Genomic DNA, 15,406 nt, shown 5'->3' on the forward strand with positions numbered 1-15,406 from the left:
GTAATTTTTTCACTTTCCGGTGTCATAGAAACAGGAAATTTGGCACGAGCATTGATTATGTCATAAATAGGAAAAGCTAATGGGTCCCAACTCGATTATTCAATTCTAAGCGCAAAAGAATTAGTGTCCAAAGTTTATGTATGTAATCTAATTCTCTCACTTCCTGATGTCATTTTATATAAAGGAAACGTCGCATGGTTACCTCCACGTGGTGTTTCCTGGGTAACGCAGAGAACTATGCAAAATGGTGAACATATGTTTTTCCTCAGTATCTCTAAAGTAACCACGACTTCATAAGATTTTCCGTGTGAACACCAGATAAACACCAGTACCAAATTAACTCGGGCGAAGCCGGGTATATCAGCTAGTGTTATATATGGCTAAGTCATATGATGCAGGCATCCAATGAAACTGCTGTCCATATGCAAAATGGAGGACACATTTGGTGACATTATCAAAGCGCTCTGGCTTCTGCAGCAGACATTATGAGAAGTTAGATTTTCCCATGATTTCACCAAAAATCAGTTTGGACTTATCCAATTTTGATTAATTCGATCAAGATGAACAACACTACAGATAAGCATCAGGCAAGGGGCTGCACTACAAGGAAGTAGCTGCAAATACTCAGAGGAGACCTCCAGAGTTTGACAGGTATGAAAAAAATGTGTTTTCGCTAGAGTAAGGCTGGGTTCACACAGGGCGGTTTTAGCCCATATTTGCTGCGGTCTGCCGTTGCATATCCGCATTGCGGCCAAACCGTTGCGGTTGCAGTGCAATGCAGTGCAAATGAGTTTGGCCAAATGCTGTTCTCACAGGGCTTTTTTTTTTCCGCTGAGCCGCAATTCGGATAAGCAACGGCGGCGCGGTTTTTGAAGACGCAGCAAGTCCATTCTCTTGACCTTTCCGCAGCGCTTTTTCCTCCATAGGCCCCCATGAAAGCAGCAAAAACCACAATAAAATCAGCAATTGCTTATTGTATTGCGGTTTTTTGCAGTGGTTCCGCAGCTGAATGTTCCCTTGTGAAGATAGCAAATAAAGTTTGTTTCGCAGGAAGTGCTACAGCGGCCATTTTAGGACATTGGCGCCATTTCTGGCAGGACCTCGTGGCGAGTAGCAGCAGGGAGCTGGAGCTCCTCCGGCATCCTCACCACCACCCGCAGCATGGGCCTAGCGGCAGCATCACCACCATCGTCCCCGGGGGCACCAGCACCACAGGCAGCATGAGCAGCAGCGGCAGCATCACCACCGGGTGCACCAGCACCACTGGCAACGTAAGTGGCAGCATTACCAGGGGGGGCAGCACCGCCACCGGCGGCACCCCTGCAACCACCACCCACCACCACCACCGGCGGCACCCCTGCAACCACCGCCACCGGTGGCACCACTGCAACCACCGCCACCGGCGGCACCCCTGCAACCACCTCCCGCCACCAGCGGCACCCCTGCAACCACCGCTACAGGCGACACCCCTGCAACCACCACCCGCCACCGGCGGCACCTCTGCAACCACCACCCACCACCGCCACCGGCAGCACCCCTGCAACCACCGCCACCGGCGGCACCCCTGCAACCACCGCCACCGGCGGCACCACTGCAACCACCGCCACCGGCGGCACCCCTGCTACCACTGCTACAGGCGGCACCCCTGCAACCACCACCCGCCACCGGCGGCACCCCTCCAACCACCGCTACAGGCGGCACCCCTGCAACCACCACCCGCCACCGGCGGCACCCCTCCAACCACCGCTACAGGCGGCACCCCCGCAACCACCTCCCGCCACCGGCGGCAACCCTGCAACCACCGCTATCGGCGGCACCCCTGCAACCACCACCACAGGCGGCACCACTGCAACCACCGCCACTGGCGGCACCCCGGCAACCACCACCTGTGGCACCACTGCAACCACCGCCACTGGCGGCACCCCTGCAACCGCCACCCACCACCGGCGGCACCCCTGCAACCACCATCACCGGCGGCACCCCTGCAACCACCACCCGCCACCGGCGGCACCCCTGCAACCACCGCTACAGGTGGCACCCCTGCAACCACCGCTACAGACGGCACCCTTGCAACCGCCGCTACCGGCGGCACCCCTGCAACCACCACCCACCAGCGCCACCGGCGGCACCCCTGCAACCACCGCCGGCAGCACCACTACCAACACCAACGGAGCCCCATCAAGCTCCTTATGATACCAACGGCCTAAGGTAAATTTATTATGCGTGTTGTACCCTCATTCCCACCTTCATCACACAGCCTGTGGTGCAGGCTATGGAACGGCAAACCTTTTTTATTTTATTTTTTTTTCAGGCAGGAAGTTAATAGAAATCGACCCGACCTCAGACAAATACAAGAGATGACGTGGTACCAGCGCATGGGGATTAACGTCTCCAGGATGATTATGCTGGTGAGTTTATAGGCAGTAACCACGGCTTTCATCTTTCGGCACTTGCAGGGACCATCGCCTACTCGCCGGCCGGCTTTAGCTCTCTAGATGTCCCTGCTTGGCACATTTTCAAACATGAAGCCGGCGGAGGGTGAGTGTAATTTGTGTCCGCGGCTCTGCGAGCTACGAGCAGAATTACAGAATGGCGCCATTAGCCTGACGAAATGCAGCTTTGCCAAATTGCCGCCTTTTGGATTGGCCTATGGTCGCTTCACACAGTGGCAATGAAGCGGAAAAAAACACTGCGGAATGAACACTCAAGTGAAGTTACGTACTGTTTGATTGCATGTTTTTAAATCCATTTCTTGTAGGTTGAAAGTAAGCCCCAAATATGGGACACAGCCGACGAGGGCTACAGTGACCGCGATGTAAAGGCGGACGCCTGGTTATCAAAGTGAGATATGTAAGTAGACATTCATATGTACCTAGTTTGCTGTATTGCTTGCTCTGGCAGCAACGATGTTTCTGATTTTCTCATTCTTCCTTGGAGCAAAAAGGAGAGAAAGAAGAAAGAAAAAATTGGATGGCCTTGTATCTAATGTTTTTCTTAACCTTGCAGTGAAAAATGTCAAAAATCGATGGCGGTCTGTCCGCGATCGCTACAAGAAACATGAAAAGGACTGTGAAAAGAGTGGCTCTTCTCCCTCAAAGAAGAAATGTCCACACGGTGAAAAGCGGAAGACAACTGCAACCGTAACCTTAATTTCTTCGCACCCCAGCCTCACTGCTAACTTAATATTGTTATCCTCCTCTAAATAATTGTTGTTTTATCTTACACAGAACCAGCGGTAATGTGCAGCCGTCACAATCCGCGAGCCAAGAAACTTCCCAAGAATCTGCCGAGCAGGCCCCACAGTTGTCCGCTGATACCGAAATAACTGCAGGTACCCCAACCTTGGACGACAGCCGACTAAGTACACCAGATTTAGACCCCAATTCTGTTACCACTGAAGCGGCGGGACAAACAGTGTTGCGCAGCAGTAGTGCGGGTAGCAGGGCAGGGACCAACAGGGAGCCCAGTTCTGAGCGGCCCGGACGTAGCGTTGTTACTCGGGCACGGAAAAAAAAAAATCAGCCTGATGCAGCCGAAGAAGCACTGGCACTGTTGCGCCGCGCTGACACGGAAGATCAGTGGGATACGATGGGTGCAGCAGTAGCGGCACGCATCCGTGAATTATCCTCAGAGCGTCAGTGGGCAATATCTCCACTTATTTATGCTGCTCTGGAGGTCTTTGCGTCTCCACGGCCTATCGCCGACTCATGCGACATAATAAAGGCAATGAAAAATGCGGCCTTTGCTGTCCAGCCCTCTTCACAAAACTTGTTTCCATCGCAATCTTGCCCTGAGCAATCAGACAGGGTTTCAAGGACACCAGGCTATCCCATGCAGTATGTTTCACACGATAGTGGTTTCACGGACAACATGCCGACCGATTCCCCATCACAACCATCGTTCATGTCACTGATGAACAGCCCTTTGTCACAAACAGCACAACACGCTACCTTAGTATTGTATTCACCACCGGGCAGTTCGCAAACAAGTGGTGAAGTCACATACAGGAGTTATACGGCACTTCAGTGACCCCTCAGCCATGGGGGGATCACTGCAATGTCGTGTTATTGATAGGTGCCATTTGCATCTTCTCAAGAGCCCTAATTGTGTGGTACACTGCATGGGATTGCCGGGTGTCCCCGGAATTACTCTGGAATGCTGAGGAGCAAGATTGTTAAAAACCTCTATGTCCTCTAACCTGTGCTCCCTGCTCTGCTACAATGAGGCAAAATTCTACACATTCCTTTGTCTTGGTATCGTTACTGAGTACATAGTTCTTTTTTTATTAAAACAGTTCTGGAAGGAATGTATTGTGTATGAACATTTGGCCCTCTGTGTGCCTTATTTACCACATATTGTCTGGCTGCTAGCTGGATGGCTGTCCTCTAAGGTTGGGGTTATGATTATTCTGCAAGTCAATGACATTTGTTATTTATTATTTTTTTATTTGTTCATACAAACTGTTAAAAATGTTGGGATTTCACCCCGAGATACCCTAAGCAGGAGATGGGAGTCGTCAGTGTGCCTGAAGTCAAATGATTGTTGTTCCCTTATTTGTGGCTCGCAATCTCACATCTCATTGCGGTCACCGAACTGAGACAAAATTGACAATAAAAATATTGAAAAATTGATCTGCTCAGGGAATTGTTCTGCAAAATAAATTTTTTTTATTAAGTAACCAGTTTAACAACATGGACAAACATTGCAGTAGCGCAAGAATCAGAATTTTCTGTTGTGTATTACAGTTTCTCATGGCATGTAGCGGTACATAATGCCTTAATAAACGTTTTTGGTAAACTTCTGGTCTTCTGCGTTCTTCTGGAGCTGGTCGCCGGGGGATCAAACTGCGATCAGGGCTGCACACCACCCACACAGGAGTACTGCCACGGCACAGCACCTTCGGGACTAAGGAAGTAGTCAGTGAAGTGTTCGCGTACCTGCACAGCGGTTGCAGCAGGACGTCCAGCACCCCAGTTGATGACCGTGTCAAAGGCAGGGTGGAGTTCTTCTACATCTACCTCGGGGCGATATTCCCGGAGGTAGTTGTGAAGAACACAACATGCCTTGACAAGGTCATCAACTGTGGTAGGGTCTACCATTAGGGTAGTCCCTAGAACCCTCCACTGACTGACCATAATCCCGAAGGCACACTCAACCACTCGACGTGCCCGGCTCAGCCTATAATTAAAAATCCTTTTCCGGGCATTCAGTCCTCTTCGCGGGTATGGGCGCAACAGGTTCGGCATCAACGGGAAAGCCTCATCCGATACCATCAGGAAGGGGACTGGATGTGTGGTTCCCGGCAAAGGTTGTGGGGCTGGGAGCGTGACGCCATCTCAGAGAATTTGCATCCCAATCTGTGATGTTCGCAGCACCCGAGAATCCCCAGTACTACCATAGGCGCCGACATCGATGCAAACAAATTTAGAATGTGCATCAGCCACCGCCATCAGGACAACTGAGAAATATTTCTTGTAGTTGTAAAACTTTGAGCCTGAGTGCAGTGGCTGAAGCACACGGACATGTTTGCCATCAACCGCGCCTATGCAGTTAGGAAATTTGGCAACAGATTGAAAGCCTGCTGCAACATGTTGCCAAGTGTCCTCGGTAGGTGAAGGCATCATGATGGGCTGCAACTTCTGCCAGATGGCGCTGCATGTGCGCCTCACAATTTCAGTGATGGTTGATTTACCAACCCGAAATTGGAGATGCAGGGATGCATAGCTCTCTCCTGTGGCCAGAAAGCTGAAAAGGAAGCAGAGAAAAAGGGGAAAAGGATTAGTGAAATCAAAAGAACCAAATTAGCATGTCACATACAGATCCACAGATTACATTTGCAGCATTTTCTGTCAATGGAAAGATGTGGCCAAACTAACTGGAACTTCCTTGCTATCTGCATTCCATTACAAGGAAGCTTTTGGGCATTTGAATAAAGACTAGACTATTTGTCTATTTTTCCTCTTTCTTTCTCTCCATCGTAAACGTTGCAGTACATGGGGAGAGATAATTTTGAAAAAATTAATTTACCTGCACCGTTCGTGTACTCTATGTTGCTTTGCGGGGCAGGTGCTAAGTGGTGGGAGTTTTTTGGGTTTGTCCCCTCCAGCAACCCGGCTCTGAGATCGTGTGGCCACAGGGGTTTGTTGGTGTGATGTCAGATGATTGGGTACAGGTGCACTAGCTAACAAGCGATTTATATGAAAAGTTACCGTTTGATATAAAACGACAACCTATACTCACTCCAGGAGCTGACTCATGCACCGGTAGAGTACACCTAGGACTCACACATACGCACATGAACGAGTCTGAACTGGCTAAAACAATGAGTTAATGGAGCACTCCGCAGGGGCTCAAATTCCGTCCCGCTCCCAGAATGATCTGTGCGGGCCATAATGGTTCAAATGCTATGTCAGCTTACAACTGCGGAATTCCAGTGGAAACTTGCTACATGGCATTTTAACCTGTCTGCAGTCGGACTCAATCAATAACTAATTGTTAAAAAAGCATAATTTGGTTACATACTGAAGGGTGATGAGCAGCCTTTCCTCTGCAGTGATCGCTTTGCGCATTTTGGTGTCCTGAAATGTGAGATCCCGGCGCACCAGCTCCAGAAGACGCTCGAAAGCCTCCTGCGGTAGGTGGCAGAACAGAATGAACTTCTCCGGATGGCTAGAGAGAGAGAGAGAGAGAGAGTGTGGGAGACTGTGTGTGAGGGGGGGGGACACAGAGAGACATTGCAACAGAAAGAGAGAGAGAGGACACAGAGAGAGCGGACACAGAGAGAGAGGACAGAGAGAGAGAGAAAAAAACAGAGACAGAGACAGAGAGAGAAACAGAGAGAGAGAAAAACAGAGAGAGAGAGAAAAATAGAGAGAGAGTGTGGGGGGGAAACAAGGAGGGAGAGAGGGATATACCGAGAGATAAAGAGAGGTAGAGAGAGAGAGAGAGGAAACAGAGAGAGAGGGGGGAACAAGGAGGGAGAGAGAGATATACAGAGAGACAAAGAGAGGTAGAGAGAGAGAGAGAGAGAGAGAGAGGAAACAGAGAGAGAGAGAGAGAGAGAAACAGTGATTAAATAACAGTACTGCTTGAGTAGCGGCGAAGCAAATTTCGGGCCATACTAGACGTACTTTTTCAAATCTTGGTAAAGGCTTACAAAGTGCCCCTTCGTCCCACGTTCCATCAACAGGGGATGCACCCAATAGCGGACCACTATCGGACATAAGCGCAGTACCACACATTATCATTAATACTACTATCGCAAGTTTAGCAAGTGAAACACACATTTTCTTTTCACATATAGCTGACCTTGTTGGATTTTCCAGCCTGCATCAGTAGTACACATATGAGGAATTTTCGGCGATAAGCTTTCCGAAGACGAATCCTACGGCCACTTTCCATCTTGCAATTGATAAAAGTTCACCCACTTCCTTCAACGCTCGAGAACCAAGCTCTGCTGCTTTCCCTTCAAAGAACAAGGGGTCAGTGGTGTGCCTATTTGGCACAGGGTGTTCCCACTTCCTTTCCTGTTGTGGGAAGGGATCATGACATCACAGGAAACAGTCAAAATCTGCAGCAAGAAATCTGCAAGAAAATATGCGACTATCCTGTAAATTCCGCAGCGTTTTTTTCTGCAGCTGTTTTGAGGCAGATTTTGCTGCGGTAAAACCGCACTAAAATACGCGTATAAAACCGCATCAAAATTAAGGCTCTAAGTGCGGATTTGCCGCAGATGCGGCTGGGTTGCGGCAAATCCACAACGGTAAAACCGCAGGACTTCCGCGGGAAATCCACCCTGCGTGAACCCAGGCTAAGCCTTTAAGTCATTTACTAAATATTTTGTAGATTAATGTTATTTTATTATGTTTATGAATTTTATGTTGTTTACTCTTTTATCTTTAAAGGACCAGCAATTCCCGTTGGAGTGGATGTACAAGTAGAAAGCTTAGACAGTATTTCTGAAGTGGATATGGTGAGTATAATATAATTCATGATCATGATATATCTATAAACACCATATGTGTATGGTAATATCTAATAATGCTGCTAGGAAAATGATTTACTCAGGATTATGGCTTTCAGTAAGATTTTTTTTTATTTTGATTAATGATGTATAATAATTAGAGATGAGCGAGCACCAAAATGCTCGGGTGCTCGTTACTGGAGTCGAACTTCCCGCGATGCTCGAGGGTTCGTTTCGAGTAACGAACCCCATTGAAGTCAATGGGCGACCCGAGCATTTTTGTATGGGACCTATGCTCCGCTAAGGTTTTCATTTGTGAAAATCTGGGAAATTCAAGAAAGTGATGGGAACGACACAGAAACGGATAGGGCAGGCGAGGGGCTACATGTTGGGCTGCATCTCAAGTTCCCAGGTCCCACTATTCAGCCACAATAGCGGCAAGAGTGCCCCCCCCCCCCAACAATTTTTACTTCTGAAAAACCCTCATTAGCAAGGCATACCTTAGCTAAGCACCACACAACCTCCAACAAAGCACAATCACTGCCTGCATGACACTCCACTGCCACTTCTCCTGGGTAACATGCTGCCCAACTGCCCATTTAAGTAATAGTAGCAGTCAAGACAGGCCCCGGTAGCAATTCCGAAGCAGCAGTATAGGGGGAGCACAGTATTAGTTCCATTTCAGTAGTAGCAGCAGTCTAAACAGGCCCCAGTAACATATCACTAGCAGCAGTATAGGGGGAGCACAGTATTAGTTCCATTTCAGTAGTAGTAGCAGTCTAGACAGGCCCCAGTAACATATCACTAGCAGCAGTATAGGGGGAGCACAGTATAGGGGGATCAAGTAACGGACACAGCAGAGCCAGGAAACAATTATGCGCAAGCCTGCTGTAACGCTTAGCTGGGTATTAATGATCGACTACTACCCCCAGCAGACACGCAGTAAACTGAACACGGTCACAGGCAGCCCAAAGATTTTTTTTTTCCAATTTTTTTGAAAAAGCCCACTGCCTATGTAGCCAGTATATCTCTTTCCCTGTACCACTGTCCCTGCCTCACCAGTAATGCCCCTATACTCAGTAAAATGACTGCAGACTGAGGACGCTATGGTCTGCACGCCCGATATACAAAAGAAAAAATTTGCAAAACTGCTAAAGGCAGCCTTAACAGTACTGCACACGGTCAGATGTGGCCCTAAGAAGGACTGTTGGGGTTCTTGAAGACGAAGATAACAGCCTAACACTCTCCCTATAGCAGCTACAGCAGGACGGCACTTTCCCTAATGTCTCTCAGCGTGCATCTGTGGCGAGCCGCGGCCGGCCCCAGTTTAGATACTCGGGTGTCACCTGATCTCCCCAGCCACTCACTGCAGGGGGGTGGAATAGGGCTGGAACTTCACAGGAGGAAGTTGTAATGCCTTCCCTGTGTTTCTATTGGCCAGAAAACGGCGCAAAATTTTCTTGGAAGAAAATGGAAGTGACTCGAACACCGCGTGGTGTTCGTCTTGAGTAACGGACATCTCGAGTACCCTAATACTCGAACGAGCATCAAGCTCGGACGAGTACGCTCGCTCATCTCTAATAATAATCACTTACTAAATAATGTTGAATACACGGTCAAGCCAGCAGGCTGATATATATTAGCCTCCTGCCTTTACTTTCCTCTTTTGTGTCAATTTGGTATGCTTAGTATTCATCAAAGCCCTAGGCAAAGTACATGGCACAAAATGCAATTTTTATTATGTGTATGGTAAAGAATATATTCTAATTAAACAAAGAAATTACAATTTACAGTATATCTCTAAATAAAATGTTGAGAGCAATGCTGCACTGGCAATAACCTGTTCAGTGTCAGCATTTACTACTGGGGAAAACTGGGAGTCTACACAGTTGATTGTGTGCCTTATAATACTCACTGTTTATTGTAACTAAAGGCACACAGCTTAAAAATTCTCAGTGCCTAAAAAAGTTGGAAAGAAGTGCGGGAAGTTACAGTCTGAAGACAGGAGAGAAAAAGAGCGGACACAGCAAGGAGAAGAGAAAAGAAAGAGTTATACTCACCATGGAGCTGGATGCCTTGATGGAGCAGTTCTGGGCTGCACCGGCTGAACATTCTCGGATGGTTGCAGGTGACCATAGAGCAGGCCCAGAAAATGACATCAGCGGCCAGTGGCAAGGAGTAAGAGGAGGCCCCAGAGAGTGCGTGCTCCAGAAAGGCTCAACGGGCCAAGACACCGCCGCCGTCTAGGGAGTCCTTCTGAAGTCCCTCTGGGCTGGTTCGCCAAACAAAATGCCTGATAGAGGGGAGAGCAGGCCCGGGAGGAATCGCATGAGATAGCGCAGCTTTGCGTCGAGCACTGGGCCCGGCTCTGAAAAGGGGGTGGGGCTTAGTGTTCGACTGACAGCAGGTAGCAGGAGAAGCACAATGGATTGCTCATGTGGTGATGTACCAGTCAGGGAGCACCCCTGTTGCAGGACTGAACTGAGGAGAAGAGATGAAGACTGGAGTCCAGAAGTCAGCAGGTCTGGCATTCAGACAGTCATGGACAGGGGATGGCAATCGCCCGGTCCAGTGGCGCAGGAGCAGGAGTTATCCGCAAGGAGGTCGGTGTCAGATGCGGGAACAGCAGAGTGATCCCAGTCCGTCCAGATGTCTGGGGTCCAGCAGGGCCAAGGGAATGACTCGTTGAGATGCAGGGACGGCGGCTGCTTGGATCACAGGTCCTGTGGGTGAAATTGCTTCCATGTTTTGTCCGTTAAATTTAGGTACTCAGCTGGCACTTGCTGGGGACAGTATTGGTGGGGCTTTTGGTAATGCGGGGGCATGTTTGAATGCATGCAGTGTGGCAAATGATTTTAGGGCAGCTTTGGGGTGTATATGAGAAGTATTAAACAGGCAGGAATTGGGACATGTCCCATCTCCTATTTCAGCGTAGATATCCCCGTCGGTTCCAATTGTCAAGTAGGGGTAGTATTCCTAGGGGAAGTTTGGTGGTGAGAACGGAGGGGCAGCAGGCGCCAGGGGTGATGGTTGCAATGCAGACAGAAAAATATAGCGAAGAGATCTAGTTGTACAATAGAGCAAAGGGATAAGTTTATGAGTGTTTTGGGGGTCTGTTAGGAGCACATTTGAAAAAGTCGGTGAGGGAAAAGGTCCGGCGTGATGAATACGTAGAGATTTTTTCTCTCCCCCCTTTAGAAAAATTTTAATCTGGACAAGGGGAAGAGGATGAAATATAAAAAGGAGGAGGAGAAGAAGAGAAGATGGCAATTGATTCTGTAAACGTTTACTAATTGGCTACAGGCTTTCGCCATCTTAGATAGCGTGATAGGTGAAAAGGCACCAGAAAATTGTTCCCCGCTTTTCTGCCACATGGATTCAATCAGGGTGGCTTATAGAGTGTATGGGCGGCAGACCTGGGGTCATTATAATGAGCAGTTTAGGCAGAGGAAAGCAATTTGCCCTTCTATCAGATGCGATATAGGCAGTCCTTTGAGGGGAAAGCCGGGTCTTTAGGCCCATCCAGTGGGTCACAGGCCTCAAGCCAATCTGGGCAATCAGCAAGGCACAAGCTGGCACTGTGCTGGCAGTTTAATGAGGGTCAGTGTAAATTTGAGAGGGGTGGCAGATTTAAGCATGTATGCTCACAGTGTAATGCAACATCACACAAAGCAACAAAATGCCTTAAAAAAGGGAAAGGAAAGGGCCAGCTAAGTTTGGAAAAAGCAATGACGCCGGTGAAACTAACAGAGATTGTGCCGTTTCTAAGTAGATACCCTGAAGTTAAAATGGAGTTATTGTTGGTAGGTTTCCGAGATTGTTTTAAAATTCTGGCTCCGGGGCATTCCGTTCCTGTTTCTACAAAAAATCTTCAGTTGCCCTTTAGAAATCTGATAGTTAGGGAAGGAGGTTCAATTGGGTCACATGGCAGTACTTTTTACAGAGCCTTGTTTTCTGGATTTTTATAGGTTCATCGTTAGGAGTAGCCCACAAAAAGCAGCAGAATAAATTTCATTTCATTCATCATTTATCTTATCGAAAAAGGGCATTGGTCAATGACGGCATGGATCCTGAGCTCTGTTTGGTGGTTTATATCTCATTTGATGTGGTTGGGTGAGAAAATATGGTGAGGGGGCACTGTTGGCGAAAATGGACGTTGAATCAGCTTTTTGTCTGCTCTCAGTACACCCAGGGGAATATTCGTTTGTTGAGGTGTTTTTGGGAAGGGAGTTAATTTGTGGGCAGATATTTGCCCATGGGTTGTTATATGTAGAGGTCGTTAGGCTTATTGAGGGGTGCTTGGAGATTTGCATTACGCATTTAAAGACAGACCAGGTTGGAAGGGAGATGAGAATTATTGTGGGTCAAGTTAAAGGGGCATGGATGTGTACAGTTAAGTGTTTGGAAGTTTATAGAAAAGTCCAGATTCCAGTTTATCGCGGTTCTTCGTAAGGCTTTGAAGAGCCTTGGGCTCGATAGTTCTCTGTTTGGGTCTAACTCCTTCTAAGTAGGGGCGGCAACAGAAGGGCTAGCTGAGGCCTTGATGAGGAGGCGGTAAAAAGGATTTGTAGATGGGCGTCCAGGTGGTATAGGTCGTACATACAACCACAATTTTTATAGAGGTTCGGGTTGGGGAGAAATAGGATACGTTGTTTACATTATGTTGGGGTAATTCCCCCTCCTCCCTTTCACTCATCCTTGTTCTTCTTTTCCAGGTCATTGCCCAGCTTTGGTATGGATTATGGGGCATTCCTACGTTGATTGGAGCACTAAGAGGGCATAAATCCGTCCTAATAGAAGACAGCTGGGTTTTGCTGAGAGTATGGTGGTAATAAAGTAGATAGGGTTGCATTAGATGGTGTGGTGTAAGGTGCTGCTTGATTTCCAAAATGTTGTTAGTTTTGACAGTGTTCCTGATAATCTGGTATTGCATGTGGGAGGGAATGATTTGTGTACGAGGCCTTTTCAGGGCCTGTTGCAGAACATTCGGTACAACATTTTGCAACTGTTGATGTTATATCTGGGGTTGATAGTCGTATGGTCGGAGATTGTGCCGCGGAAGGTGTGGCGCAATGTGAGGTCAGTGGAAAGTTTGAATAGGGCTTGGCTTAAGTTAAATTGGGAGATTTCTAGATTTGTCGCTCGTAACAGGAGACATGGCTGTGTGGCATTTGGATCTGAAATCTGGGCATGGAAATTTTTGGAGGGATGACGGGGTGCACGTGAATGATGTAGGCATTGACATGTGGTTATTGGTGATCCAAGGGGGGAACAAGAGGGCAGCTGTTTTGTGGGGTGTGGCGCAGACTTCAGGGGTCAAGTCGTGCTGGCTGTGGTGAATGGGGGGATCCTTGGAGTCGGCATAAATGTGATTATTGGTGGATGGCCACAGGGATGTGGGAAGGAAGGGGTTAAGAAGAGATAGAAGAGGGGGAAACAGTGAGGGGGGAAAAGCTACAAAGTGTGGGAAAGCTGGGGGTGGAGTTGGAGAAAAGTGTGCGAAGTGACAGTCTGAAGACAGAAGAGAAGAAGAGTGGACACAGCAAGAAGAAGGGGAAGGTCCAACCCTCCCACCCCAGAAAAGGATATAGTTTAAAGAGCATAAAGTGCAATCTGTGGAAGGGGACAACTGGGGTACTGTGTGAGAAATAGGAGCATGGAGATCAATCTGTGTAAGACAGAGGTGAGGGTCATGGGCAGCATTCTGTGAGGCAGAGAACATTGGGAGCTGTGTGTATCAGGGGGGCACAATGGTAGTAGTCTGTTTAAGAAAGGAGCAATGTAAACAGACTGAGTAATAGAGGGGGCATGGTAACGCATTTTGTGTAACAAAGGAGGGACCATAATGAGCATATGTAAAGGTTGGGGGTCGTCTGTCCATTCTAGTCTCAGTCTTCTGCTACATAGTCAATGCTGGAGTCTGGAGGGGTGAGTAAGGCTGGGTTCAAATCTGCATTGAAACCTCCTGTTGGAGGCTTTGTTGCAGATCCGGCACCAAATACCAGAAGAAAAAGCGCTGCATGGTTCAGCGAGTGCTTTGCCGATTAGCTAAGCAGCACTCGATGAACCAATCACAGCCATCACGTTGTGGAGGTGGGATTTATGAATTGGCTGAGTGCGGCTCAGCCAATTCATAAATCCCGCCTCCACGTTGTGATGACTGTGATTGGCCCTTAGAGCATGCTAAGCCAATCAATGCAGCGCCCAAACCAATCACAGCCATCACATTGGTTTATCAAGCGCTGCATTTATTGGCTGAGCAGCACTTGAAGAACCAGTCAGAGCCATCGCTTAATGGAGGCAGGATTTATGAATCCCATAACAAGGAAGTGATAATCTGTGGGTGGCTGAGGACTGTAGGAACCGCAATGGAGCTCTGGAGAGCAGTGGGAGGGACCTGGACCAAGCCTGCTAGGTAAGTATAATAAGACCTCCCTGAAAATAAGAGCTAGTGCCTCTTTTGGGGAAAAAATTAATATAAGACAGTCTTATTTTCAGGGAAACACGGTATTACAACATTACTAATAAAACAAATTTAAGACATAAGCTTGTCATTAAAGTTGCCTTCTCATATGCATTTTTATTGCACAACAAAATTAACATAATTATCTCACCATCTGCAGAACACTGTCTATTGTGCCTAACAATGAAACTCAGTCCTACACTGACTACCCCCCAGTTTAGAAGATGATAACCCACAAACATCAAATTCCTCACTTTTCGCAAGATTTTACAATTATAGCTCCAAGGCTCTGCCACATTTTTCCTTTCCACCAGTATGGAGGAAAGGTCACGATGAAATTTAGTTACAATATCTTAAAGCAACTAGATTTCTCTATCATGTCCCTTCTTTTTATCATCTCTGAAGCATGGGGGCCTTAAACCATCAAAGTACAAGGAAGATTCCTGCCCTTTCCCTGCCTATCCAAATGTTTGCAGCACATCTTACCAATTCAAACCTTGTCAGACACTAGGTCTAAATAAAAGCAAGGTGCTATCAAAATGATATACAAGTGCATACATATTTGGAGTAGTAAAAGGTAACAGTAATATAAATCCAATAAATGTTAAGAATAATAGTCCATTATATATATGAATATATCTTTTAGGACATTAATGGGTTTTCACAATTCCCAAAGTTACCCAAGGTCTTGCAGTGTTTCTTTTCCGCATAACATACACCGCAACTTAGCAGATGCAATGACAATCAGGACATGCATATCAGGCTCTGTCTAGTAGGTTCAACAGGAGTTTTTCCTAAAAACATCTACAATTAGTCTTTAGAATTTTCTGGAAGATTAAAACAAGAACTTTTATGATTATGCATGTTACCAATGTTAAAAGTACAGCTTGCAAGAATGTATCAACAACACCAGATATCATGACACCTAACCCCTTAAATCAATTGAGTGATTCTAATCAAAGCATGGATTGGCCATGCCA

At 47.4% G+C, this 15,406-nt stretch overlaps 1 protein-coding gene and 1 pseudogene across 2 annotated transcripts in view; one reads left to right on the forward strand and one right to left on the reverse strand.

Moving 5' to 3' along the window:
• Positions 1–15,406, forward strand: part of LOC136633120 (gamma-aminobutyric acid receptor subunit rho-1-like) — a 191,313-nt gene that overhangs the window by 145,015 nt on the left and 30,892 nt on the right. For both annotated transcript variants that reach the window (XM_066608609.1, XM_066608619.1), the window contains one exon: positions 7,905–7,972. In XM_066608609.1, the coding sequence (XP_066464706.1) occupies positions 7,905–7,972 (68 nt within the window). The remainder of the gene's footprint in view (positions 1–7,904; positions 7,973–15,406) is intronic.
• On the reverse strand, positions 4,851–7,192 carry LOC136616708 (uncharacterized; annotated as a pseudogene).

Source organism: Eleutherodactylus coqui, chromosome 1, assembly GCF_035609145.1.
Source record: "Eleutherodactylus coqui strain aEleCoq1 chromosome 1, aEleCoq1.hap1, whole genome shotgun sequence".
Taxonomy (NCBI): Eukaryota; Metazoa; Chordata; class Amphibia; order Anura; family Eleutherodactylidae; genus Eleutherodactylus; species Eleutherodactylus coqui.